General features: G+C 34.4%; 1 protein-coding gene across 7 annotated transcripts in view; it reads right to left on the reverse strand.

Annotated features, from left to right (window-relative positions):
* The window catches only part of FAM126A (family with sequence similarity 126 member A), a 128,350-nt gene that overhangs the window by 28,085 nt on the left and 72,924 nt on the right, over positions 1 to 27,341 (reverse strand). For 4 of the 7 annotated variants that reach the window (XM_004743351.3, XM_004743349.3, XM_004743353.3 and 1 more), the window contains 4 exons: positions 26,468 to 26,584; positions 23,209 to 23,296; positions 22,356 to 22,515; positions 1,117 to 5,886 (listed from right to left, as the gene is read on the reverse strand). In XM_004743351.3, coding sequence (XP_004743408.1) covers positions 5,312 to 5,886; positions 22,356 to 22,515; positions 23,209 to 23,296; positions 26,468 to 26,584 — 940 coding nt within the window. In that variant the 3' untranslated portion in view covers positions 1,117 to 5,311. Of the gene's footprint in view, positions 1 to 1,116; positions 5,887 to 6,662; positions 6,991 to 22,355; positions 22,516 to 23,208; positions 23,297 to 26,467; positions 26,585 to 27,341 lie in introns of those variants that run through there. The other 3 variants (XM_013051668.2, XM_013051670.2, XM_013051669.2) reach the window with 3 other exon arrangements.

Consider the following 27,341-nt stretch of genomic DNA (forward strand, 5'->3'; position numbering starts at 1 on the left):
AGTAATAAAAAAGGAAAGTGAGAGCCATAATTCCTGTGTTCAAGCCCTGGCTTTGCACCCAGCAGCTACATGATCTTGGGCAAGTTGTCTGCCCTCAGAACTTCAGTTTCCTCTTTTGTAAAATGGAGATTCTACTCATTTTATAGAATTGTTTTGAAAATTAATAGAGACTATAATTTTCGTTACATATATAGCTATGTATAACCACCACCACCACCATAATAATGCACGGAAAATTAGCAAATGACTAGAATTGTTTTTAAAGCCTTTCTTAATAATTACAAAAATAATTATGTTGGTATTAGCATAGTCAGATTCTAGGAGGTGAGTTAACTATTTATTGGGATTACTAAAGTCACTACAAGAGTGTGTATTTCATAAGGCTAATATACTGCTCACAAAACCACTGCTGTGGTTCTTTATGAATACTCTTCTAATAGTAGTTCCGGAAACATTTCCCAAATTACTTAGCTCCTAAGATAAAATGGAATTATCCAAATATACAATCAACTACATAACAGGAATTTCTTTTCAAGTTTCTAAGAGGGTCTTGTTTCTAAGCAGACACAGTAAAGCAATTCAAGTAGTACCACAGAGATTTCCTAGAGCCAATAAATGAAATTCTAAAATTTTACTGTAATATAATATTTTGGAGGCCCTCTATTCTTGATTTTTCCCAAAACTAACATCAGCCTAATTCACTCATTCCTTAAATGTCTCAATACCTACTGTGCAAAAAGTACTATGCTAAGAACTAGGGGCATAGAATCTCTGCACTCAAAAGATCAAGACTCATGACTCATATTAAAGATAAAAGGGCAAAGCATTGTTACCTAAATTTGCCTGTGCTTCTGGTATGATAAATAATGCATCAATAGCTTATGAACCATGGAGCTCATTTTCTTTTGAATGGACATCAGTGGACTTATCACTTCCTATCCCTGGGCCAGGTAAAACAAAGCCAAAAACGAGATGTTATTGTCCTATGGCTTACTCCCAAAAGTTCTCAATGGCTCAACTCACCTAAGTTTTCCTCTTTTACTTTCTTCCTCCACATCATGACTTTTGCAAAAATTTATGATGATGTTTTTAATGAGTAAAATGATCTGGAAAAAATATTTTTTCAGTTTTTATTTCAATAAAACAAGAGGCAACACTGTTGTATAAAGTATTGCATATGGACAACATTTACACAATATACAAAACTTCAAAAAACTAAACTCCAGTTTATTTCCATAGCCTTAAAAAGGTAGAGAGCACATAAAAATATGCAAAGTCATAATTTATTCTTAGGAATGTAAACTCTAGGAATACAATTAGTAACAAGTATATTTACTATGAAAAGATTAGTATCACTACATGATTAAAAGATAAGAGGTATACAAAAACTCCACATAAGAGGAAGCAAAGGTATGCAAAATAAGATCTTGAGTTTACTAACAGAAACTTTATATCAAGACACTGGTACTCTAGAACTTTACTATTAAAAAACACAAAAACATCTTCCAAAATGTTCACTGCTAGTCTCTTTAGGTACACACAAAGTACAGAAGACAATGTATTTACGTTCTGATAAAGAATTTAACAAAATTAAACAAATGTGAACAATCAAAGTATTGAGTATAATTTTACTAAGCAACTAATCTAAAAGTATAAATACATGCTAATTAAAGAAATAGTTTTTATTTTTCATCCAAAGATTGGGAATACACTATTATACATTAATTTCTATCTAAAATGCTTAATTTATGTACCCATGAAATTATTCTTCTCTTTAATGGCTTTTTAAAAAACATTTTTTCATTCACATTATTTATCATAAAGATTCCTTGATGTGTGCTTCCCTTTAATAAAGTATAAATTTATTGTGCCTATAGATTCAAATGTTAAACAGCCTTATTTTAAATATTTATTAAAATTATGTCTCAGAGTACACTTTTTCTCTATAATTTGAATGTAAAGGTTTTAATATTTTAATTATATTCTTCCAAAACAGGAAAAAAATCCCTTAGAACTGAAATCATTTTTATCTATTTTGGTTTAAAAAAATATATTTCCCTTTAATTCAACTTTTTGTTTTTATGTGAGTAACGTTTGCTAAGCAATTGCGTCATAATTGAAAAGGGCAATGAAACATTGCTTATTCAAAAAAAACTGTGTCATCATTTAAGGACTCAGGATTTCTAACCTTCAAGACTACAGAGCTGCCTTAAAAAGTTCCATGGTAGTGTACAAGGGATTCCATGGTGCTCACTTACCCTGGGTCCTCTTGGAAAGTCTACTTTTGTTCTCTCCCGCACTTCATTCCAAAGGCAAATGCTGGGACCCAGCTTCATCAGAATATCTCAGGTAAGTTGGGTTTTGAAGAGGGAGAGGTTGGAAGAGGTTCAAGAACCTCTAAGGGCTTAAAATTTGGAATGGAACTACAATTTCTGTTCAGATCCTTTGACGTATTGGGTACAAGGACCCATTTGGGCAGAATCCTTCTTGTGGTAAAGGGTATTATTCTGGATATGCAGGAGACCTGTGACCAAATGGTTATATCAGGATCTTAATGAGAAAACCTACAAATGTGACTCCAACTCAATCTGAAAAGATGAGTAGGAAGAGAGCAATAGGGATCACTGTAATTGTTACCAAAGTTAACATTATCTAATATTTATAATTTTTATAAAAATTTTCAAATGTATAATCCTTATTTGAAATAGTATCAAAAGTACTATAAATAATTTTACTATTAACATAACTTCATACCCTGGAAAATCAACTGGTGCAAATAATTTGAAGCATAAATTCAGATCCACTGCACTGAGTAAGCCTTCAGAGTTTTTAAAATAATATATGCATGCAGATTTGTTCTGCATTGTATAAAAGGATGGTACCCCTTTCATACGTAAAATTGTGGCATCTATAACGCTGATTCCAATTACAGTTAAAAAGAAAAATATAAAATGCTATATTTTTATTGTAAAAATAAATGAAATAGAAATTTAGAATTAGAGGATTAATAAGTGTTATGGACACTATAAAAAATTCATCAGCTGTTAAAAACAATGAAGATTATAATATGTAGTATCTAACATATTTGATCTAGAGTTGTGAGACCACTGAGAACTCTAAATACTAGGTAAGTAACTTGGTAAATTAGTATTGGTAAATAAAAGTAAGACTTTAATGTGCACAAAAATCACTTGAGGATCTTGTTCAAATGCAGGTTTGATTCAGCAGATCAAAACTGGCTCCGAAATTCTACATTTTTAACAAGATGCCTAGTGATGCCGATGCTATGTACTGGTCCTCAGACTACAGGAGTAGCAATAATCTAGAATAATACCAAAATGAAGATCCATTATAGCAGCTGATGATTAAAATCTGATCTCTCATTTGTGCCAGCTGTTTCCTCAAACTTTTTCTACAAGTTTCCTAAGCACCTTAACTTGCTTAAAATGCTAATCTTCTAAACTAGTTCTTAAGACTATTAATACTATTAGTAGCTACATGCCTAGGGGGAAATTCTTTGTTAAAGAACTATAAAAAGACGATAGGAAATTCACAGTGACATTTTAAACTATTTTAAATTGTACACAGGATTCCTGTTAAATTAATACAATATCAACTTTTACTGTCTGATTGGTTGTCTTTTTTTTCCTACTACAATAGATCTAATTCCATTTCTGTTACTGGAACTAAAAAACTCAAATTCACTTATATTAAAAACCATATTCTATTCAGAGTTAATGAATGAAAACTAGTTCATGCTTTTTGAAGAATTAAATTTAAAATGGTAGCCAAAGCAGTTAACAGTCAAAACTGCATTCATAGTGTATGCTTTAACACTCCTCAGGACTATTAATTTCTCACATTTGAGCTCTGCATAAGTAGGTACAAAAGGAAAACCAGTATGTTCTGTGTGACCAGAGCGAGGGACTGCAAATAAGGAAACCACTATGTATGTACTAACAGTGAAAGACGCAAAGAGGGGACTGCTCCCCAGGCCTTCCTTCTCAGTCAACTTACTCTCATCCTCAGCCTTGCTTTCTCTCTCTCCCTCTGAATTATTAGTTAAGGATACTTGATTTACAGGGAACCTCAACCATAGCCAAAACAACTACTATTAGCAAACATCAAATTTTACATCTACCTGGAGGTCACATAGTTCTCCATAGCTACATCAAGTTTGTTTAGCTTCTGCCATACTGCCTTTTCATTTTTATTTTTCAGTTGGAGGCTACTACATTGATTATTCTATCATAAAAAGAATATTTAAAATAGGCGTGTTCAGAAAAAAAGTTTAAATTTTTCACATTTTATAGTTTTAAATTTAAGAACACAAACATAAATAACCATATGTTTTCTTTCACAATATTTTATAGACAAAAATATTACCTAATATCCTTCATTTGCTGACAAATAATTCAGTATTATATGGTTGACACTGGTATCTTGAGAGCTGCGTTGCACGATTTACATTGATTTCCAGGAAGTCTTCAATGATGTGTTCTTTGAATTATAGGAAACCAAACTATCTAGGTTTCCAAAGTCAAGCAGCAGGATAAGTGAGCTTCATAGCCTATTCCGTTTTCACCTGCTAAATCCAGATCAAATACTTCATGACAACACATCTACTAGCAATCTGATTTTTGATATAAAAATGTTCCAAAGATAACAACAGAAATCCCTCTACCCAGGCCCTGGAATTATAGTCTAGGTACCGAGTTAGTAGGCATTTTTCCAGTGCTTTATATCAAGGATTCTTGTAATCTCAAGGATAATCTGATTACAAATATTTTTATCAGGCACTTTTCATACACATCATTTTTGTTTTCTCCCATGCCTTTTTTTCAGACTGCCACGCTGCATGTCAGCTGGAGACTTCCAGGAGCTGCACCTCTGCCTCCTTTCAGAAACAGTTCCCATACATGGAGATTCCCTTTGACTCTGAAGGTCAAACATACAACTACCAAAGTAGGAATTATTTTAAAAAAAGAATTCACAACCTCTCATGAGATGTAATCACTCTGATCAGACAATCTGCCAAAATGTATTAAACTGACAATCTTAGAGCAACAGAAACAAATAAGAAAGAAAAAAAGACTCAAATCAAGGGCGAAAATACACCCAAGAAATAACAAAACCATATTTCAACTTGTTGCAACCTACATATCATTCCCTTCATAAAGTCAAGGTAGCCTTCAGAATTTAAGCCATCAGGGCTCCTGTCTGGAAAAGGGATGACAGACCCTGGGCACTTTCATAAAGAAGCAAAGTTGTCCCTCTAGATTTGTTGGTTACGTGAGAAAACGATTACTAATTAATCTGTGGACAGAGTAATGCTAATACTAGGAGGTCTCTGCTGACCTGATTGATGCTTCATTGGAAGTTCAGTCCTTTCAGAAACATAAATAAGCTTTTCTTCTTGGAGACTACACGCAGAAAACCTATTGGCATCTGTCCCAGGCCCACAGCCAACAGCAGATGATGGGTTATGTGGGACTGTGACACCACTGACTTGTTCAAAGGATTTACTAAACACAGTTGCGGCAGTCTTAGCCAAACCATGGCTACAAGGTTTAGGCAGGGATTGGCTGGTAGTTAATGTCAGTCTCTTCAGAGAGAGAAGCTCAAGATTCTCACTCTGGGCTCTTTGAGTTTGTTTTCGGGCAAAGTGATCTTTGCAAGACTCTCCTGGAGTTTCTTTTTCTTTTCCTCCAGTTTTGCTTCCTGCTGACCGTCTCTGAGTCTTTCCTACACTTGTCTTGTTACTAGAATTGTTACTACTGTTTGATAAACCCGACTGGCTGGTACTAGACGCAGCCCTGGAATAAAATCCCTCGTCAACTTCAGATATCTCCATCAGTTCTTCTTGACCTGTTAATTCTGCATTTCCTAAACAAAGAAATAACAAAGATTAATTAATATTAAGTATTTTAAATAATTCTTGTTTCATGATTAATACCAAATCAATGATATTTTAAACTTTAGCATAATTACATAAAGCAACAGATTATAGACCAAAATTAATGGATAAATCAAAACATTCTATAAAATAGAAAAAATAGTTCATTGTAACTAAGAGTAATTTAGAGTATATTAAACAAAAAGCATGCCATAAACCACCCCCCCAACCCGTGTTTTTAGAAAGAGTTCTCTTACTATTCATGCAAAAGATCAGAAATAATTAGGAAAAATACCACACAGAAAAACCAGGGGTAAACTCTCCCCCAGTAGCAAAGCTCTTACTGAGTAACTTAAAAAAAAAATGGTATAAAGATATTTTAAATATTTTTTAAAGGTTGCATATTACATTCTAGATTATTTTACTTAGATTAAAAAAACTGAACATATATATCATGAGCTCAAACTTGTTAAAATTCTATATACATTATCCTTCAAATCAAGGATGGCAAAAATGCAAAGATAAAAAAATAATTTCAGATCTCAAAACATAAGCAGAAAATTATTTTGGAAGTAATTTTCTGCCTTAGTTTTCATAACAATTTACTCAGAGAAAATACAGGTATGACCATTCCAAAGAGCATTAGATCATTGAGAAATTGTGGTGCATAATTCATGCATTCTGATTATTAGATGACATGCAAATTTTTTGTGACTGTGCAACTGTGGCTTAAGACATGCAGCAGTGGCCCTTTGCCATGAGATACCTTAGAGGGCAGCTAGAAAGTGCTCTGCTAAAACTGCACTCTGCCAGGTGAGTTTATTCCATCCTCCATCATTTTTCTTACAGATTTTTGCCTCCTGATCTCTGGCAAGCCTTTGCTCTCAGTTCTAGGATCTGTGGCTGTTTCCTGCACACCCTGTATATGCTGAGCATCAATCTCTCCTAGTGTTCTGCCTTTTTCCCCATTCCCGGTTCTCTCTCCGGCCACATTTGTGACACTAATCTCAGGAATGACAAGGATGCCCAATTCAGTAGTATCATTACTGTTGTCAGGTTGCTCTAGAATTGAAGATGATAAGACAAAATGATGGCTGAAAACAAAACAAAATAAAAATGCAAAACAAGAAAAACAAAAGATCCAAAACAAAAACTGGATGACTGAATGTTATGAATTAAGCCAAATATCTGCACTGTAGAAATTTCCATAATTTACATTGCTCTGACAACATTGGAGATGGTAGGGTGATATTCTTTAATTTTAAATGACAATGAAAAAACTCACAGCATCAATTCATGTTCTGCATTTTTTCACACACATATTTGACATGGACCATGAAACAGAAATTTTTTTGCAAATCATAATAGAATTTCTATTGTTTTTAAGATAACACTGTGGCCATTTGAACTTAGGTCAAACCTTGGGCAAATGTTCCAGGATGTACAGCCAAAACTCTAAATCCTGTCAACAGTAGGAATCAAGACACTTAGGAACTCTCCTTGCACACTTATAATTTGATTTTTTTATTAGATTATACTGAGGCTGGCTTAATCAAGTGCCATCTTGGGAAAATGATTATTCACTCATAATATCACAGTTAGTAATGCTGCAAGTACAGTTTCTATCTCACACACCAATCATTGTGTATATTAGGAAATATTAATGCAGCTGTGACACAACTAAATAATCTATTCCTTCAGATTCATAATCATACCATAAATTTAGGCCAGCTTATAACAGTTTATTACTAAACTGGAGAAAAATAAAAATGGACTTGGAAAACAATTTGGCTGTTGGTCTTTTATTCTGAAAGCAGCTATTATAATCAAAACAAAGGAATGAAACTCCTAACTAGTTAATACTTGTAGATATTTTATTCTGTATCTTAAGCCACAAAGCATGGTTTTATTTAAAGTTGTCAAGGAAATAGCTGTAATAAATGGGAAAAATAACATAAATACATCTACTATGGGTCAGCAATGAAAATTAAAGTTCAAAACAACATAAGACTATGTAAAACAGTATACGTCTCAAAAAATGTAGAACACAAATCTGCTTGACAGACATTACCTACTACTTTCAAGTGTTTCTCATGATAGGATTTTCAAGCTCTCACTCATTATGCTAAGCATGTGAAACAGTAATAGGTAGCAAAAGAATAAAGGCCAGAGCCACATATTCCTAAAGCTTTGCTACACATTGGTATCACCTGGGAACCTTGAAGAACTATTGATACCTGGCTCTCACCCTAGACATTATGATTTAATTAGTATGAGGTATGACCTAGACATCAGGATTTTTAAAAGCTCCCAGTGACTAATGTGCAGCAAAGTTTGGGAACCACTGCTCTATTCAAATTCTTTCAACTTTTGAAAACTTAAAGCAAAAGTTATTATGAATGCCCTGGGTACTCCATACCTAGCAGCAATATGCACTTCAGGGGGCCCTGAAAGCTTCACATTGCCCTGGGTTGGTGGGTCAATGTGCTGGTACAGTAATTTCCCATTTACTTAGTGCTTCATAAACTTGTTGTTGTTGTTACTTAACTGTAATTTTTTAAATTTATTTTTTATTTATTTTCAGCATAACCGTATTCATTGTTTTTGTACCACACCCAGTGCTCCATGCAATCCGTGCCCCCTCTAATGCCCACCACCTGGCTCCCCCAACTTCCCACCTTCCCACCACTTAAAACCCCTCGGATTGTTTTTCAGAGTCCATAGTCTCTCATGCTTCATAAACTTTTGACCGAAGTTTCTTTAAGTGAAATGTTTACTTCCTAAATAGGCCAAAGGATGTTGATTCGGTGGTATCACCTCTAATAGAGGTTTAATGCGATTAAAAAGTTCTAACAAAGCAGACTTCCCCTTGCTAACAGATGTCTTCAGAGTGAGGGCAAGTAAATATCTAACTGAGATAAATGCCAGAGGCTGCTGGAACTGAGAGTAAAATCACCACCACATTGCTGGGTGACAAGCAAGCCTTGTCCATTTACCTATAGAAGCAGTTTCAAAAAAGATCTATTAAAAGGGACCATCCAGTCCAAAAAAAATTATAAGCTGTGGAAATTATCCACACATAGCAAAGCCAAAGAACATAAAAGGTAAGCATAGATGGCCTAATAAAATAAAAAGCAACACTACTTACACTGAATGGTACTAAACAGTTTTTTTTAAGCATTCATATATATTCTTAAATTACATTCTCTGAAGTAAGCAATTTGACTCCCATTTACAGACAAGGAAACTGAAGTTCAGAAAGAGTTACAACTATTCAGTGGGTGAACTAAACAGCAAATTCTTTAGACTTCAAATGTCCATTCTAACTTATTAAATTCTAACTTAACCTTACAAATTCTTATTAAATCTTATTAAAATTCTAACTTAACATTACAAAGTCAAACTCTTCAATTCATTAAAGTCCTTTGAGTTAAATCTGACTTCCTTCCATTAGGTTTAACTTATTTGCTTAGATGCCTGGTCTTTTCATAGAAAGCAAATAATTTATTTTGGCTGAATAGAGAGCAAGAGCAGATAAAGGTCTCCAAGAAAACTTAAACAGGTCAATAACTCTCAAGGTTAGTATTTTTTATTTTTTTTAATTAGGTTTAGCTTTTAAAAGACACCATTGAAAATTATTAATTTAAAATAGTGTTGCAATGATGAACATTTTTTAAGAAAATGACAAGAAGAATATTATATAAAGTAGCACTAGGCAATGGGATTTGCCAGTCACATGTACTGGGATACTAGTCAACATCTGCAGCCCCCAAAACAATGATATTAAATTTTTAAAAAATTATTAAAATAAATGGCAAGTAGAAAAATGAGATTGTGTTTCTTTTCACAAGCACAAATTTTTGAGTAATTTGTGTATGTTACCACTTGAAAATGGTAAAAATGGCAAGTTTTTAAGCTATTAAGGTAAATTTATAAAAAGAAAACATGATTCTGTATAGAGCTAGAAAGAATGAATATGAAAATTACAGAATAAAGATAACTATATAACTCAAACATTTGTTACATGATCTTGGTTTCTATTATTTCTTCAACTTCTTCCCGTATATATGACCCAATCTTCCTGCACACACCTTCTTACTGGTCTTGCTATTCCCTAGGACTAGAATGCTCTTCCCCACATAGCTACCTACATGGCTCACCTTCTTACTTCTTTCAGTTTTTTTCTTAAAAATTTCCCTCTCAGTGAAACCTTCTCTGATCATCCCCCAACAAGTGTCCATATCCTCAGTATTTCATAAATTCCTGGGGCGCCTGGGTGGCTCAGTGGGTTAAGCCTCTGCCTTCAGCTCAGGTCATGGTCTCAGGATCCTGGTATGGAGCCCCACATCAGGCTCTCTGCTCTCTGGGGAGCCTGCTTCCTTCTCTCTCTCTATGCCTGCCTCTCTGCCTACTTGTGATCTCTGTCAAATAAATAAATAAAATCTTTAAAAAATATATTTCATAAATTCCCTTCTCTACCTTGTCTCTTCTTAGCACTTATCACTCTCTAAACTATAATTATTTCTCTATCTTATCCACTGGATGTGTAAGTTCCACAAGAGCATGGATTTTTTGGCCATTTTTACATACCTAATATCTGAAAAAGTTGTTTGCATAGAGTAGGTGCCCAACAAATATTTGTCTGATAAAGTAAATGAATTTCCTGTTACATGGTAAAATTATTAAAATAAATGAAAGTGAGAAAACATGGAGAAGGGACGCCTGGGTGGCTCAGTTGGTTAAGCAGCTGCCTTCGGCTCAGGTCATGATCCCAGCGTCCTGGGATCGAGTCCCACATCGGGCTCCTTGCTCCGCAGGGAGCCTGCTTCTCCCTCTGACTCTGCCTTCCACTCTGTCTGCCTGTGCTTGCTCTCGCTCGCTCTCTCTGACAAATAAATAAATAAAATCTTTAAAAAAAAAAAAAAAAAGAAAAAGAAAACATGGAGAAGACATGAGAAAGGTAATCTGGGAATGTGTTACCTGACAAGGTAAAAAGGAAAAAATAATATCGAGCTTATGCTAATAATAATTTTTAGATGGCAGAGAAAATAAAGTCTCTTTGTTTTGGAAAAGTGAAATACCCATCTCTACATGCAGATTTCATAAAATGCTTAATAATGCCATATATATATAATGCTTAATAATGCCATATGTATGTTTAAATCTACAGTTCTTTTATTTTGCTATCCTCTGGATAACATAGCTAAAGAGAAAAAGTTAATCTTTCTTTAAGAAAACTATAGAGGAGGGGCACCTGGGTGGCTCAGTGGGTTAAGCCCCCGTGTTCAGCTCATGATCTCAAGGTCCTGGGATTGAGCCCCCTTATCGGGCTCTTTGCTGAGCAGGGAGCCCGCTTCCCCCGTCTCTTTCTGCCTGTCTCTCTGCCTCCTTGTGATCTCTCTCTCTGTCAAATAAACAAATAAAATCTTTTTTTTTTTTAAAAAGAAAATTATAGAGGAGATACTATAAGGGGATATAAATAGAAAATAGAACCTGTTCAAAACCCTTGAACTTAAATATATGCAAGAGATGTCATGGTTGTTCTATACCTATAAAAAACAATACTTACATTTGACTTCAAACAATTCGAAAAGTTCAAAAAAGGTCCAAAGAGAAACGTCTCAGAGAGTATTTTATTTGTGTGACCTCTATAAACAGGTAACCTTCTCTCCACACAGAGAAATTAGGAGAGTTAAAGAATACTTTTTTAATAGACATTTCCAAATTGGTTCTCAAAGGCACTCAAATCATTTCTCCCTATAAAATTTCTTCTGGCTTTGAGAAAACAAAAAAGGTAAAAAAAATTGCAAATATCATTAAAACTCACCATGAAAAGTTATGATTTCCCTCATATGTAATTTTATAATCCCAATTATCTGTTCTATTACATCACTCATGAAATTCCTTATTCTAGCTATAGTTTTTTTTTCTTTTTATGGCTACCTTATTTACTAAAAGTGAAACTTAATATAGGAATAATTTATTTATTCATAGAATTTACATAGCTCTGAGCTCAGACTCCTTGGTAAATCTAAAGGAATAAATTATGATACAAGGTACTTAAAAATTCCTTTATGAAATTAATAAAATAAGCCAAAGCTTTAAAAAATTAATCTAATCCTTAAATGTGTGCATCATACAATTCTGACATTATGAGAAGTATTTGAGTAAACTCTAAAAGAAAGTGATACACATTCCTTTACAATTTATAAGGTATAAATATTTAAAATGTCATAATATATCTGAACAACTTCATACCTTTTAATCCAGCCAGTTTATGTTTATAGTTTATCCTATTCAGTGGAAGAAAAATGCTATCTATATTCATTAAGCTATTCATTGCAGTATTATCTATAATAGCAAAAAGTTAGAAACAAATTATTTGGCATATTAAGGAAATGGTTAAACAATGGAATATCAACTCAATGTGGTACTAGATAGCCTTTAAAACAACTGGACTTACTGGGAGAATTTAGGAAAATGTTTGACAACATTAACCAAAAAAAAAAAAACACATCAAAAATTTCAAGTACAGTACATGTATGAAAAATAGATACACAAATAGGAAAAATCTATAAAATGATAATTCTTTAAGTACTGGGATTATAAGTGAATACCCCTCTACCCAGTTTACTATCATGTTTGTTACATTGTTTTTCAAAAAAAAGAAGGAATGAATTGCTCAGTCTATATTATAAATTTCTTTATCATTCATTCCCTCACTCATGCATTTAACTCCTATTTATTGAGCACCTATTATATGCCAGGTAGTGTTTTAGGTGCTTGGGGATACAACTGCCAACCAGACAGACATAGAACCTGCCCTCATGGAGCTTACACAGCAGTATGGAAATTAAAGAAACAACAAAATTTCAGACAGTGCAAAATGCAATGAAGTAAATAAGTATAATGGGAAAGAGTAAGAAGCATGGTAAGGGAAAAGTCTACTTTAGATGGGTAGTCTGGGGAGACCTCTTTGAGGAAGGGACATTTCAGCTGCGATCTAAATGGTGATAAAGTACTGGCTACACAATGATGTGGAAGAAGACACAATGATGTGGAAGACACTGCCACTTTCTCATCATTCAAACCTCAGCTTAATTATCTCAAGTTGCTAGGACAAAGCTTCTAAAATGGAAACAGCTCAGTATGTTGAAAGTTAGAAGGAAAGGTGAGAGAGGTCTTCAAGGGGGGTAAAAGTGATAGGCAAGATATCATATCATTAGGGCCACCTATGCCAAAGTATGGCGCTTGGCTTTTGCTCTGATTGCAATGGGCAGCCAATGACAGGTACACAAACTGTGTGTATGTTATTAGCATTTCTTAGCAACAGAAGTCATATTTGTGTAATACAAAATAATGAACATGAAGTGTGTCCTGGGTTGGAAAAAAACAACAGCACTCTAAACAATCTATAGCCTGGGCCAGTAATTTGCAAGGCAGATTAGAGGAAATCAGAGCTGCCACAGGAACACAAAATAAGGACCCCCCAAAGTTAAAGGGCTGCACTCTGAGCAAGGACATTAACAAATACTAGGACTTAAAAACACAAGTCCTGAAGCCAGAAGTAGACTTTACAAGTAAGAAAATAGCAACCTGGGCACAAAGTAAAACACAGTATGGACTAGAATGTTTTATTTATAATACATATTGGTTAGAAGCTATTCCCAGTTTCCTTAAGTAAAGATCAGTCAAGTCTTTCGCATTTGTTGTGTATATAAAAAACGAAACAGTTCTTACTGAGGTGGATTCAGTCACTTTCAACAACTTCTTTCGTCATCTTTATTAAGTCTCAAGTTAAAAAAAAAAGAGGGGGGCATGCCTGGGTTAACCTCTGCCTTAGGCTCAGGTCATGATCTCAGGGTCCTGGGATTAAGCCCTGCCATCGGGCCCTCTGCTCAATGGGAAGCCTTCTTCCCCCTCTCTCTCTGCCTGCCTCTCTGCCTACTTGTGATCTGTCAAACAAATAAATAAAATCTTTTAAAAAAATAAAAACAAAAAGCCTTTGATATTTGCAACATATGGATGCTGCCAGACCCACTGGCATCCTTCACGATGATTAAAGATCTTCAAAGCCAGAAAGACCAAAACTATCTACAAAAGCTTATTTCTTCTTCTGTGTGCAACATGTAACAAATGCTCCTACAAAGGTGGTAGTTGGGGAGCAGGAGAAAGGGTAGTGCTCAATGATAAGTAATAATAAATAATAAATTCTTTAATCATAGCAAAATCTCTTTAATATAAGGTCTCCTTAATAAAAAATGTAGAACACAAAAATTTATAAATAAGTGTTTTTGTCTCGTAGGATCAATAATTCTGAAATATTTTGCTTCTCTATGTAGAAAAGTATTTTACCTAGAAATAAACTTAGTTTTTTGTTTTGTTTTATTTTCTTCTAAAGTTGGCTAAGCCAGGATTCTGAGACTTTCCTCTTTAGTTTAATGCTTAAAGGTATCGAATGGACAATGTGATATTTTAGCTCTGGTTAATATGTTCTTTTTCTTTGAGTCATCTAATATTTCCTATTTTATTTTGTCCTCCATGATTATAAAGCTCCATATCAAGAGTGCCAGTTAAAATTCATGCAATACTAACTTTGGTCAGAAGGAAATGCTTATTTTTGGTCCAAATGTTTTACTATTTATATTGGGAAAGGAAAATTTGTTCCTCAAATACCATTTTAGAATCTGAAAATAATGGAGCTTCTCAAAATGATACTAAAAACATTTAAACCTTTTTATAAAACTGCCAAATATTTTTTCTAAATTTCCTTAACAAGTAAGACAACTTTTAAAATAAAAACCTAAGTATTATACATTTCTATTTGCAGATGTGAAATTCCAATAGCCAACTCTTTAAAGTTCACCACATTTGAGTTTAAAATTATGATTTCTGTGTTTTTCAAAATACTTTTATAACTATCAGCAATTTTGTTTCTCAACTTAATAGTTTTCTCAGTAAGTCATAAAATCAGATTTGCAAAAATAAATGTTCCATCTCAAGACTTATGACATTCAACCTACCCAAAGAGGTAAAGGATCTGTACTCGAGGAACTACAGAGCACTCATGAAAGAAATTGAAAAAGACACACACAAAAAAAAGAAAAGCATTTCAAGCCCTTGGATCAGAATAAACGTTGTTAAAATGTCTATACTGCCCAGAGCAATCTATACTTTCAATGCCATCCCAATCAAAATTCCACCGGCATTTTTCAAAGTGCTAGAACAAACAATCCTAAAATTTGCATGGAAACAGAAGAGACCCTGAATCACTAAGGAAATGTTGAAAAAGAAAACATAAGTTGCCTGATTTCAAGCTTTACTACAAAGCTGTGATCACCAAGACAGCATGGTAACTGGCACAAAAACAGTCACACAGACCAGTGGAACAGAGTAGAGAGTCCAGGTATGGAACTGCAACTCTACAGTCAAATAATCTTCAACAAAGGTGGAAAAAGTACCCAGTGGAAAAAAGACAGTCTCTTCAACAAATGGTGTTGGAAAATTGTGGATGGCTATGTATAGAAGAATGAAACTCGACCATTCTCTTACACTATACACAAAGATAAACTTGAAATGGATAAAAGACCTCAATGTGAGGCAGGAATCTATCAATATCCTAGAGGAGAACATAGGCAGTAACTTCTTGGACATCGGCCACAGCAACTTCTTTCAAGACGTGTCTCCAAAGGCAAAGGAAACAAAAGCAAAAATGAACTTCTGGGACTTTATCAAGATCAAAAGCTTCTGCACAGCAAAGGAAAGAGTCAACAAAACAAAGAGGAAACCCACGGAATGGGAGAAGATATTCGCAAATGACACTACAGACAAAGGGCTGATATCCAAGATATATAAAGAACACCTCAAACTCAACACACACAAAACAGATAATCATGTCAAAAATGGGCAGAGGACATGAACAGACACTTCTCCACAGAAGACATACAAATGGCTAACAGACACATGAAAAAATGTTCATTGTCATTGGCTATCAGGGAGATTCAAATCAAAACCACATTGAGGTATCACCTTACACCAGTCGGCATGGCCAAAATTAACAAGACAGTAAACAACAAGTGTTGGAGAGGATGTGGAGAAAGGGGAACCCTCTTACACTGTTGGTGGGAGTGCAAGTTGGTGCAGCCACTTCGGAAAACAGTGTGGAGGTTCCTTAAAAAATTAAAAATAGAGCTTTGCTATGACTCTGCAATTGCACTACTGGGTATTTACCCCAAAGATACAGATGTAGTGAAAAGAGGGTCCATCTGTACCCCAGTGTTTATAGCAGCAATGGCCACAATCACCAAACTGTGGAAAGAGCCAAGATGCCCTTCAACAGATGAATGGATAAAGAAGATATGGCCCAGGGGTGCTTGGGTGGCTCTGTGGGCTAAGCCTCTGCCTTCGGCTCAGGTCATGGTTTCAGGGTCCTGGGATCGAGCCCCACCTCAGGCTCTCGCTCAGCGGAGAGCCTGCTTCCTCCCTCTCTGTCTGCCTGCCTCTCTGCCTATTTGTGATCTCTCTCTCTCTCTGTCAAATAAATAAAAAATCTTAAAAAAAAAAAAAAAGGAAGATATGGTCCATATATATAATGGAACATCACACCTCCATCAGAAAGGATGAATACCCAATTTTTATATCAACATGGACTGGAATGGAGGAGATTATGCTGAGTGAAATATGTCAAGCAGAGAAAGGGAATTATCATATGGTTTCACTTACTTGTGAAGTATAAGGAATAATATGGAGGATATTAGGAGAAGGAAGGGAAATGTGAATTGGGGGAAATCAGATGGGGAAATGAACCATGAGAGATTGTGGACTCTGAGAAACAAATTGAGGGTTTTGGAGCTGGGAGGTAGGGGGACAGGTGAGCCTTGTGGTGAGTATTAAGGAGGGCATGTATTGCATGGAGCACTGTGTGTGGTGCATAAACAATGAATCTTGGAACATTGAAAAAATTAAATTTTTTTAAAAAGGGCTATAGGTGAAATGGTGGATGATGAAGATATCTTTTAGAAGTAAAATTTAAGAATGACTATAGAACTGAAGCATAATTGTAGAGAAATACTTTAAGTTTTCCTTTAAGCTATTTCTGTTTATTTTTAAAAGGAAATGTTTAATAGAATTGCATTTTTGTTATTAATTTTAAAAATTAATAAATTATCTCATTATTTTATCTTCTTTTTCTTATTGGAAATTTCATTTTGATTCTTGTTATGGTCATAACCTACTCACTCCTACTCATTCCTTAACTTAATCCTTTTAAAATATTTATTCTACTATTATCCTTTCGTAGTTGCATTTTACCTTCAAATTATGACTTCTAAATAGCCTTCAATCTCTAGGTGGTCTGAATATCTAGGTTTAAAAAATATAGGCTAAGTGAAACATGATATGCTTAAAATAATTAGTAATATATAAATAAAACTACTATTTCTGAAATTATGATCCTTAAAAGTCAAAAGCAACAGTCCTACACTATAATTTCATTTTCCATTTGTATTGGCATGGAATCATAAAGTCATTACACTTTCCTCAGAAATTTATACTCAAGTTTAAAAAGTTTGAAGACATACCATTAAGTTAAGCCAAGTCAGTACAATCTTACGATAATCAAGTGAGAAGTGGGGAAAATTAGGCAAACATACTAATTGTCAAAATGTCTCTCTAAATTAGTATCTCAGTAGAAACCAAATTTTCTTTAAAAGCCATTCTCTTTAGTGATATGAGGATACACTGTCTGGTTCAAATTAAAATTACAGGGCTTTGCAAATATAACTCTGGTGCAGAGTATTAATAGTGGAGAAGGATATATGTGTGTATTGGGGGGGTGAGGTCAGAAGGTATATGAGTATTGTACTTTACATTCGAATTTGCTGTGAGCCTAAAACTGCTCTAAAAAATAAATCTACTATCAATTATTATATAATAAATATAGGGCCAAGCAATTAAACTGGTCAAAATATAATCCTAGAAATCTGGGCTGTTATTCAATAGTAATAAGACCATGGCAAGGAATACATGTTCTGAAATGTGTGGAAGTGTTAAAGCTATTAATTTTTTTACTTTCCAAAAGAATACTTTCTATTAAAATGTAAATTTTGGACAATTCTTAACTTAAAGAAAAGAATGGTGGATACGCAACATTCTAAAAGACCTCAGAAAAAAAATTTAATGTAAGAAATAAAAACTGGTGTACCTGGGAGGCTCAGTGGGTTAAGCCTCTGCCTTCAGCTCAGGTCATGATCTCAGGGTCCTGAGACTGAGCCCTGAATCAGGCTCTCTGCTCAGCAGAAAGCCTGCCTCTGCCCTTCTCTCTGCCTGCTTGTGAGCTCTAATAAATAAATAAAATCTTAAAAAAAAAAAAAAGAAAAACTGTTCTAAATTAGTTTTATGTTTTTTTTTAAAGATTTTATTTATATATTTGACAGACAGAGATCACAAGTAGGCAGAGAGGCAGGCAGAGAGAGAGGGGTAGAAGCAGGCTCCCCGCCAAGCAGAGAGCCTGATGCAGGGCTCCATCCCAGAACCCTGGGATCATGACCTGAACCAAAGGCAGAGGCTTTAACCCACTGAGCACCCCCCAAATTAGTTTTAAAACCACTAAAGTATTAATTAGTTTTTGCTATAAGGATAACAAGTTTTTTCTGTTACAAATAAAAGAATATATGTGATTAATTGTTCCATTTACTGTGTTTGTTAGCACAATAATTGTTAATTGTTCCATTTATTGTGTTTGTAATTTGGGGTGATCAGATATGCAAACATACTAATATGTTCATATGGCTTAATTATCTATATTCTTTAGTAATAAAAAGAGATGGAAAGAAAGTAAACAAAAAAAGAAAGTTCTGCTCGTGAGAGCCTGTTTTACTCCTCCCCTTTTCTCCCCAGATAGGCTAGAAAAAGGAGAAAAAAGAAGACAGGCAATAAATAGACATAAATATGGAAGCAACCTAAATGTCTGTCAATGGTTGGATGAAGAAAATGCACCATATATATAATGACATATTATGCTGCCATAAAAAAGAAGGAAATCCTGTCATTTGCAATAAATGGACCTTGAGTGCATTATGCTAAGGAAAGTGAAAAGACAAATTCCATAGATCTCACTTATATGTAGAACACAAACAAACAAACCAAGCTCATAGATACAGGCTACAGGTTAGTGGTTGCCAGAGGCAGGGGTAGGGGGCAGGGTGTGGGAAGCAAAATGGTAAAGATAGTAAAGATAGTCGACAGGTATAAACCTCCAGTTATAAAATAAGTACGTCCTGGGAATGTTAGGATATAAGGTGACTATAGTTAATAATACTATACTGTATATTTGAAAGTTGCTAACTGGGGCACCTGGGTGGCTCAGTGGGTTAAGACTCTGCCTTCATGATCTCGGGGTCCTGAGATCGAGCCCCACATTGGGCTCTCTGCTCAGCAGGGAGCCTGCTTCCCCCAACCCCTGCCTGCCTCTCTGCCTACTTGTGATCTCTCTTTCTGTCAATTAAACAAATAAAACCTTAAAAAAAGAAAGAAAGAAAGTTGCTAACAGAGTAGATCTTAAAAGTTCTCATCACACACAAAAAAATGTGTAACTGTGCGGCAATGGATGTTAACTAGACTTGATAGACTCTAGAGTAGTAATCATTTTGCTATATATATAAATATAAATATATATATAATAATTATGTTGTATGCCCACAACTAATATAATGTATGTCAATTATATCTCAATTCTTAAAAAAGACATAAATATAAGAAAAAAGAAAAAGGAGAGAGACCCAAGGAAAGAAAAAAAGACAAATAGCTTTTTTCTTTCCTGGCAACTGGCAATAACAAAAAAAGAGACAAGGGGATAAAAAGAATATTCCTTAAAGTTCATGTTTCTTGTTCCTTCTCTTTCCCCAGCTCTTATTACCACAGTCTTAAAGGTGCATATTCCATGTTCCTACTGTGTGATACAGTTCAGCATCTGAGAAGAAATCCTTCCTCCTGGGAGGGTTGGTATAGTAAGGGAGTGGTAAGGATATAGGTGCAACAGGAAACAATGTAGAGGATCATCAAATAAAGAAACTCTAAATGTGTTTTCACATACTCAAACTAAACCTACATCCTATGCTTCAGAAACATTATAGGTGAAAGGCTTTTGTGGGTCCCCCTGGATCTGCAAACCCTTTAACATTATTTCTGCAAAATTTAATGTATTAATAAAATTTTGCTAAAATTTATATAAGGAACATATAAATGGAATAAATATAATTTATATATAAACAAAGTTAAAAATCCATTTATAACTTGGGGATTGTTGTCTATATATTTAACAGCTATCACAAAGTTACCTATCTTCCCCACAAGAAGCCAATGCTGGTTAGCTCAGAATATAATAAGGTGTTCAAAGTAGTAAACAGGATTAGAAAGGTGGAAAACAGTAGCTTTTAATTCAACAGGACAGGGTAACAGTGAAAAATACTGCTCTGGGAAGGAAAACCAAGGCTACCATAAAAAAGGAGAATGCAACATACCTGTGGAGATAAGTGAGTATCTTAGAGTAGCATTTTGGTCATTGGATAAAAGGGAGATACGCCATATTCTGCCTCTGTTCCAAGACATGAACCTGACTTCCTTTTTTTATAGTTCACTCTATTCTAAATCCTCATCTGTGATTTTTTTGTCACCGCAGAATTGCCCAAGTGTTACAGTTTTAAGGTTGGAGAGAGTGTCAGGGGATAGGTGATAAGGAAGATAAGGAAGATTACTTTAATGAGGCTATAGCCTTGAGACATAGAACCAACCCCTCAAGTGGCAGACAAAATGAAATTTGGAAGATATGTAAGAATCTAATAGATACAACATATTCGAGTAGTCTTTTGTCTTATTTCTGAACTTTATTCCTATAAACTACTTCTAGAAAATTGCTTCCATTTTACTGCAGGGTAAACATCTTATTCTGTTAAATGCATGCATGGATACATACACACACCTCTTTCTCTCACACACATACACGAATTTAATTGAACTTCAATATTTCACATTTTTAACTGCATAACCTATATATTTTTTTCTAATTCCCCCTATAGTCACCTAAGGAGCAAGAAGGAAATGTGGGAAAGAAATTAAAATTCATTCTTGCATTTCCTGTAGTAGTTTGGGAGCAATTATGGCCACAGTGACCTACATGATCTGGTTCATTGCCTTTGTGCCTATTTTCAACTCTTAATGCCAAAACAGAAGATTGATCTCTAGGATGCCACCATACTAATTAAATGACTTTTGACCTATAATCTAGTCCCATTCAGTAGCATATTTTCACTAAAGAAACTGAAGTATGGTTAGACTCTGAACGTTTTAAAACATAGCATCATTTGCCTTGCTAATGGCAAACATTACCACCTCTTTTATTACTTCCTAAAGAAATTTCAAGAATTATCATACTACTTTAAAAAATAAGACTAAAAACAATTATTGGTTAAATTGGAATTTTCCATTATCATTCTTTATACATACTATCTCTTAGAACTCCTAAGTAGGAACAATGTTCTCATCACCAACTCTCTCTTTCACCATGAATAATATTCTTCTCACTTCGGTATCTTCTCTGCAGAGACCATAGAGACAATGGAAACCAAATATACCAAAAGGAGCTACATTTCACCAGTTTACAAGAAAATAGAGTAATATATGTGTTTGCTTGGGGCAAACAAGTGGCTTTTGCTTCTCACCCTACTATTGATTACCTTCTGAGGTAGATGACAGTAATCTTACACTGATTCTTGCCACTACAATAACTTGTAGGTAGGAAGGGAGTTATAAAAAGAATAAGGAATTAAATAAAAATAATAAATTATAAGAAAAGGGAGAGAAGTGGGAAAGCATTGAGAAAGCCATGATACATAAAATTAATTTACCATAGAATTTTTCAGTAATAAAATGAAGCAGTCAAGGAGGAATATTAAAACAAAAGTCCTGGAAGAAAATTAACATTGAGGAAATAGAAAGGCCTAGCCAGAGTTGCCATCAATATGATGGCATTCTTAACCAGGAAGTACAAAAGAAAATGTCAAAGTCCCTATCAGTTGTTCTACTTCAACATGCAAGTTTACTTGCCAAAGAGTTTGCTGAGAAGAAACACTAAAGAATATTTGCAGATAGTTTTGAATAGAAACCCATGAGTGAATAATTTTAACATTCATTTTCCTGGTCTCCTATTCTATTGAGATAAAATTTAAAAACCAATACAATGTTTAAATAAATTTACATTCATATATGTAACATAAGGGGCTATATTTGCCTTACTGCTTATCACTTGTGGATAATAATTTAGGGCTTAAAGGTGATCCAACAGCTTTTTCTTCCATGCCACCACAATATTATTTAATAAATTAAAAAGTATAGCACTGTAAGTAAAGACAAAAATGTGATAGAATCAACAATCCTCTAATTTGAAGACTTTTTTATTTCTTACCATGTCTTTTCCACCTATGACCTCTTATTGACATGCTGGTTACTGCATTTCTTGATATTCTAGAGGAAGTTGGTGTGATTTCAACTTGAATACATCTTGCACCCTCCTTATTAGATTTCATGGCACCATGAGGCAGTGAAGCTTTTATGGCATTAGCAACCTAAGAAAAAAAATATATGGTTTAAGACTGGTATTAACAGATATGTTACACGCTTATGTAAAACAAAATGCCAAATGTTAACTGTTTTTAAGAAGAATATTTTCTCCAAGGTATTTCAAGAGATGAAATATAAATCTTCTAGAATAAGGAGTAAGAGCTCAGAAGGAAACTATTGTTAAAAATAATATGTAGGGGCACCTGGTTGGCTCAGTCGGTTAAGTGGCTGCCTTCGGATCAGGTCATGATCCCAGAATCCTGGGATCAAGCCCTGCATCGGGTTCCCTGTTCAGCAGGGAGCCTGCTTCTCCCTCTGCCTGCTGCTCTGCCTGCTTGTGCTCTCTCTCCGTCTCTCTAATAAATAAATAAAATCTTTAAAAAAATATGTAAATGATGAAATTTAAAATTTCAAAATATTGAAATTATGTTTCCAAACACCAAATGCTAATTAATAAATGTAGCTCTAGCATGTTAAGGAAAACATTCTTATAAATTTAAAAGTATCCAAGAAGTTAATTTAATGAAATTCTCAAATTATAAATACCTTTTCAAGGATAAAATTTTCCTAGTATAACAGAAGCATGAATCACTGAGTTTAATGACATTAATGCACTATGAATGGCTACTTCTCAATTTATAGTTCTAAATTGAGAAATTTTAAATTATAAAATTTACATTAAAAAGTGAGGCACCTACCAACAATGGTTCTGGATATAATTCTAGCTGAGCTCTGTATATAATATCATCCAGTGTTTTTTGAGCTAGATCCCATTCTCCATTATAACTGCAAAATTAAATAAAGTATAATTATTTTCAATTAATTCTATATATTTGAAGAAAATACAATGAGAAACTCTTTAAGGAGTAAAGTAATAGATAACATTAGCACATTGCTTAGCATTCCACTCTTTAAAAACATATTTTTATGTTTTAAAATTTTTTTAAATTCCTTTCAATTGCATCTGAAAGCCTATTAATATTAATAGCAAGGAAAATTTTATAGGTATATATTTCTTCTCTAAAGAACATGTCCATTTATAGATCAGATAGCAAAAAAGTGAGGCAATCTCAAAGGATTTTACACTTTCAAAGCAAGTCAGAGCATAATAAATTATATACCTTAGAATAATGTTCAGAACATTTAATGGTCAAATTACTCTGTAACTCCCACAGTTTTCATGAGAATCTATAACTACTGTGGCTTACAGTATCTTAAGTAGTAACTTCTTTGCATTCTGACAGTCATTAGAAGTACAGATGATATATGCTGCAAATACCAGAGAGATATTGGGGGGGAAGTGTGTATGTATATTAATTTTCAAAGATATGGCCAAACTCTAGAAATTAGGTAAATGATAAAAATGGACAAATAGTGGCTCAGTCATCTGACAAGAACAACAACAACAAAAGAAAAGAAATTAATTATATCAAGAGTGCAAGTGAGGCCTAAAAAATGGAAAGAGCATTGTTCCCACCCTAAAAATAAGAAAAAGTCAGATAATCTATAAAATCATATCTTTCCATTAATTCAGCAAGGAACTAAAATCACAAGGTAGTCACATAGCCTGAAACCTAAGGGCAGAGAGATGCCTCTAAGGAGAGATAGACCACAATGCAAGCAGGAAAGAAGACTTCAGCAAAACTTTTAAACAAACTGCTAAAAGCCCAGTGTGGGCCAGCATGAGTGTAAAGAAAGTCTAGGAGCAGATACATAGGGGAGCTCACACTTACTTACAAGCTCTTTTCCACAAACCTCCTCTAGGCACTCATAAGAGAAACTGGGGGCAAGGCGAGGGACCAAAGAAAGTTGCTCTTGGTAGTTCAGGCGTAAAGGAGAATGGCCACCTGAGTAAGAAAGGCCTGAAGATCCAGCCAGACCTTTTTCTCATGTGAAACAAAAGTTTTAAAGCCTTTGGGGAAAGAGCAGCAAACCTTTTCACCCCAAGGGCAGAGGTGAAGATTTACTGCAGCTGTGAGGGAAGGAAAAAGAAAAAAAAAAGAACAAAACAAAACACCTCTACCTGTGGGAAAGGATCAGGAGACTAGAGGTCTCTTACCACTGGAGGAGAGACAGGATCCCTGAAAAGCTACCTCATTCCCCCAACCTCAGATGCTGGGACATACGTCCTGCTTATAACTGAGGCTGGATGAGGACAGCAGAGAACTACCACTTCCCCCAAACACCCCACCCAGGCCAGTACACATTCAGAAACAAGCAACCGCACTCTATTGCTGAAGGAGGGAAAAGAACATGGAGAAAGACCATTTCTTTGGTGCAGACACACAGGGAAAGCTAAAAGCGAGGAGAAACCAAGAACATTGAGAAAACCGCTCCAACAATCCAGCTTACACCCTAACTTCCAGGTACCAGGAGAGGAATCTGAAATAGGTGGTGCCATGATGGTAACCTCAGCAACAACAAAATCCAACCTCAGCTCACTCTTGCCTATAATAACTCCACTAGAAGCCTGGAAGAAAAGAGATGTGCCATTTCCAGGCATAAATAATATTTACCTCAGTCACTACTACTCTATCCATGAACAAAATGATAATCAATCAAATATTACAAGGCACACAAAATCAAGAAGAAAACAATCCATTGTCAAGAGACAACAATAGAACCAAATTCAGAAATGGTTCAGATTGTATAGTTACCAGGGAAGTTAAAATAACTATGATTAATATACTAAAGGTGGAAAAGATGGAAAACATGTATGAACAGATGGTGATTTCAGCAGAGAGATGGGAACCATAAGAAAGAGTCAAATGAAAAGACTAGAAATAAAACACACAGTAACAGAAATGAAGAACCCTGCTAGTGGACTCATTAATAGACTCAACATCATCAAGAAAAGAATTAATGAATGTGAAGATAGGTCAACAGAAATTACTAAATCTGAAACACAAAGCAATAAAGACAGAAAATAAAATAGATTAGAGCATCCAAGAGCTGTGGGACAATACTAATGGCCTAACATGAGGGTCAATAAACTTTTTCTTAAAGGGCTAGACAATAAATACTTCAGGCTTCTGGGCCATGCAATTTCTTTTGCAACCACTCATCTCTGTCATGGTAGCACAAAATCAGCCATAGGCATTATGTAAACAGGTATAAGTGTATGTTAATAAAACTTGTAAGAAACCTGGCAGCAGGCCGTATTTAGTCTAAAGATCATTAATTCTACCTTCAGTCAGGAAGTTTATAATCTACTAAGAAAAGTTAAGGTATCAAATGAATATAAGGCAAAGTATAATAAGATATGTGTAGAAGAAAATAGGGTTTAAAGAAAAATACTAGTATCCAAGGCATTAAGTAAGACTGAGCATTAATATTAGAAATTAATAGTAATAATAAGCTACTTGTGATCAAAGAGGCCCTAAGATGTTTTTCAAGAGTTAAGATTTCTGGAAATGGAAAAAGGTCTTCATTGGGAAAAAAAAACTATTTGGAAATTACAGCAAAAAAGAAAGAGTAATGAAGAAAGAAACTGTGAGTATATGTGGGTGTTGCTAATTTTCATTCTGTCCTTGAGATAAAGAAAGATAAAATGTTTTATAGATGGTTACAAATTCTCTAGAACATTGAGATATATTTTAAGTAATAAAACTATTATCAAGATCTAGATTCATATATGGGGCACCCAGGTGGCTCAGTTAAGTATCTGACTTTGGCTCAGGTCATGATTTCAGGGTCCTGGGATTGAGCACTGTGTCAGGCTTCCTGCTCAGCAGGGAGTCTGCTTGTCCCTCTCCCATTGCCCCTTGCCCTACCTGCAATCTCTGTCACTTTTTCAGATGAATAAATAAAATCTTAAAAAAAAAAAGATCTTGATTCATATTCTTTCATAAAAAGATGCTGATTATCTATCCAGTAAGTTTATAATAACAATAAAACAACAGACTATGATTTTTTCAAAGAGATCAAAGATTGACTTTGCATATTAAATAAACTTACAAGGCAAAATAAATCCCTGTTAACATCTGCACCATGAATCCTGAAGAAACTGGTATCCTGCTACTTATACCTTTGTATTTTCTTACATGTTGTCGGGGATAGCCACAAACACAGATTCTAGAAAAAACAAAATATGTTTGCAAAATTGGTAAAAATTCTGGTAATTTATTTTTTAACATTTATAAGCCAACAATGTACTAGGTATGCTCTCATAAAAAACCTAATAGCTATGAAACATAGAATCTTTCCAAACAGAACATCCATCTGTAACATTTTCCTGAGCAAGTGAAACAGGGGAGGGGGAGGAGTTGAATGTATAAAGCTAGAGGTATATTATTACATAGTAAGTGAACCAGATTCTCAGAATTGGCTCACTAATTTTAGTCTTATCGAATAAGTAAAAATTTTTAGTTACCATAAAATCCATTACCTGAACTGTGGTATTATCATAAATAGATCTATGGTCTGATCTTCTATTGCTGACAAAGTTCTTGACACAAAGTGCAGCCTCCAAGAAAATACTCTAAAATTAGACTCAAGTCTCTCAAAATACATCATTAATAAATTTCAGATAGATTGAAATTTTTAATGTTAAAAAGAAATAAAACATAAGAAAATCATTACATATCTTTGCATGACATCAAAGGTAGAGTCCTACAGAAAGACCAATAGATCTTACTAATTTTTAAAAAAGAAACTACCATGAACACAATTGAAATTTAAAGTACTTATTACAGTGAAGGATATTTAAGGAGTACAAATGTTAAGGTGCATTTACTATATTAAATAGGAACCCACCTAAAGTCCAAAACAGAGGACCAATTATATAAATAATTCAGGGAATACTATGAAACAATTAAACATGATGTTTTGA

This window comes from Mustela putorius, unplaced genomic scaffold, assembly GCF_011764305.1.
Source record: "Mustela putorius furo isolate JIRA1106 unplaced genomic scaffold, ASM1176430v1.1 tig00003845_pilon_pilon_pilon, whole genome shotgun sequence".
Classification (NCBI taxonomy): domain Eukaryota; kingdom Metazoa; phylum Chordata; class Mammalia; order Carnivora; family Mustelidae; genus Mustela; species Mustela putorius.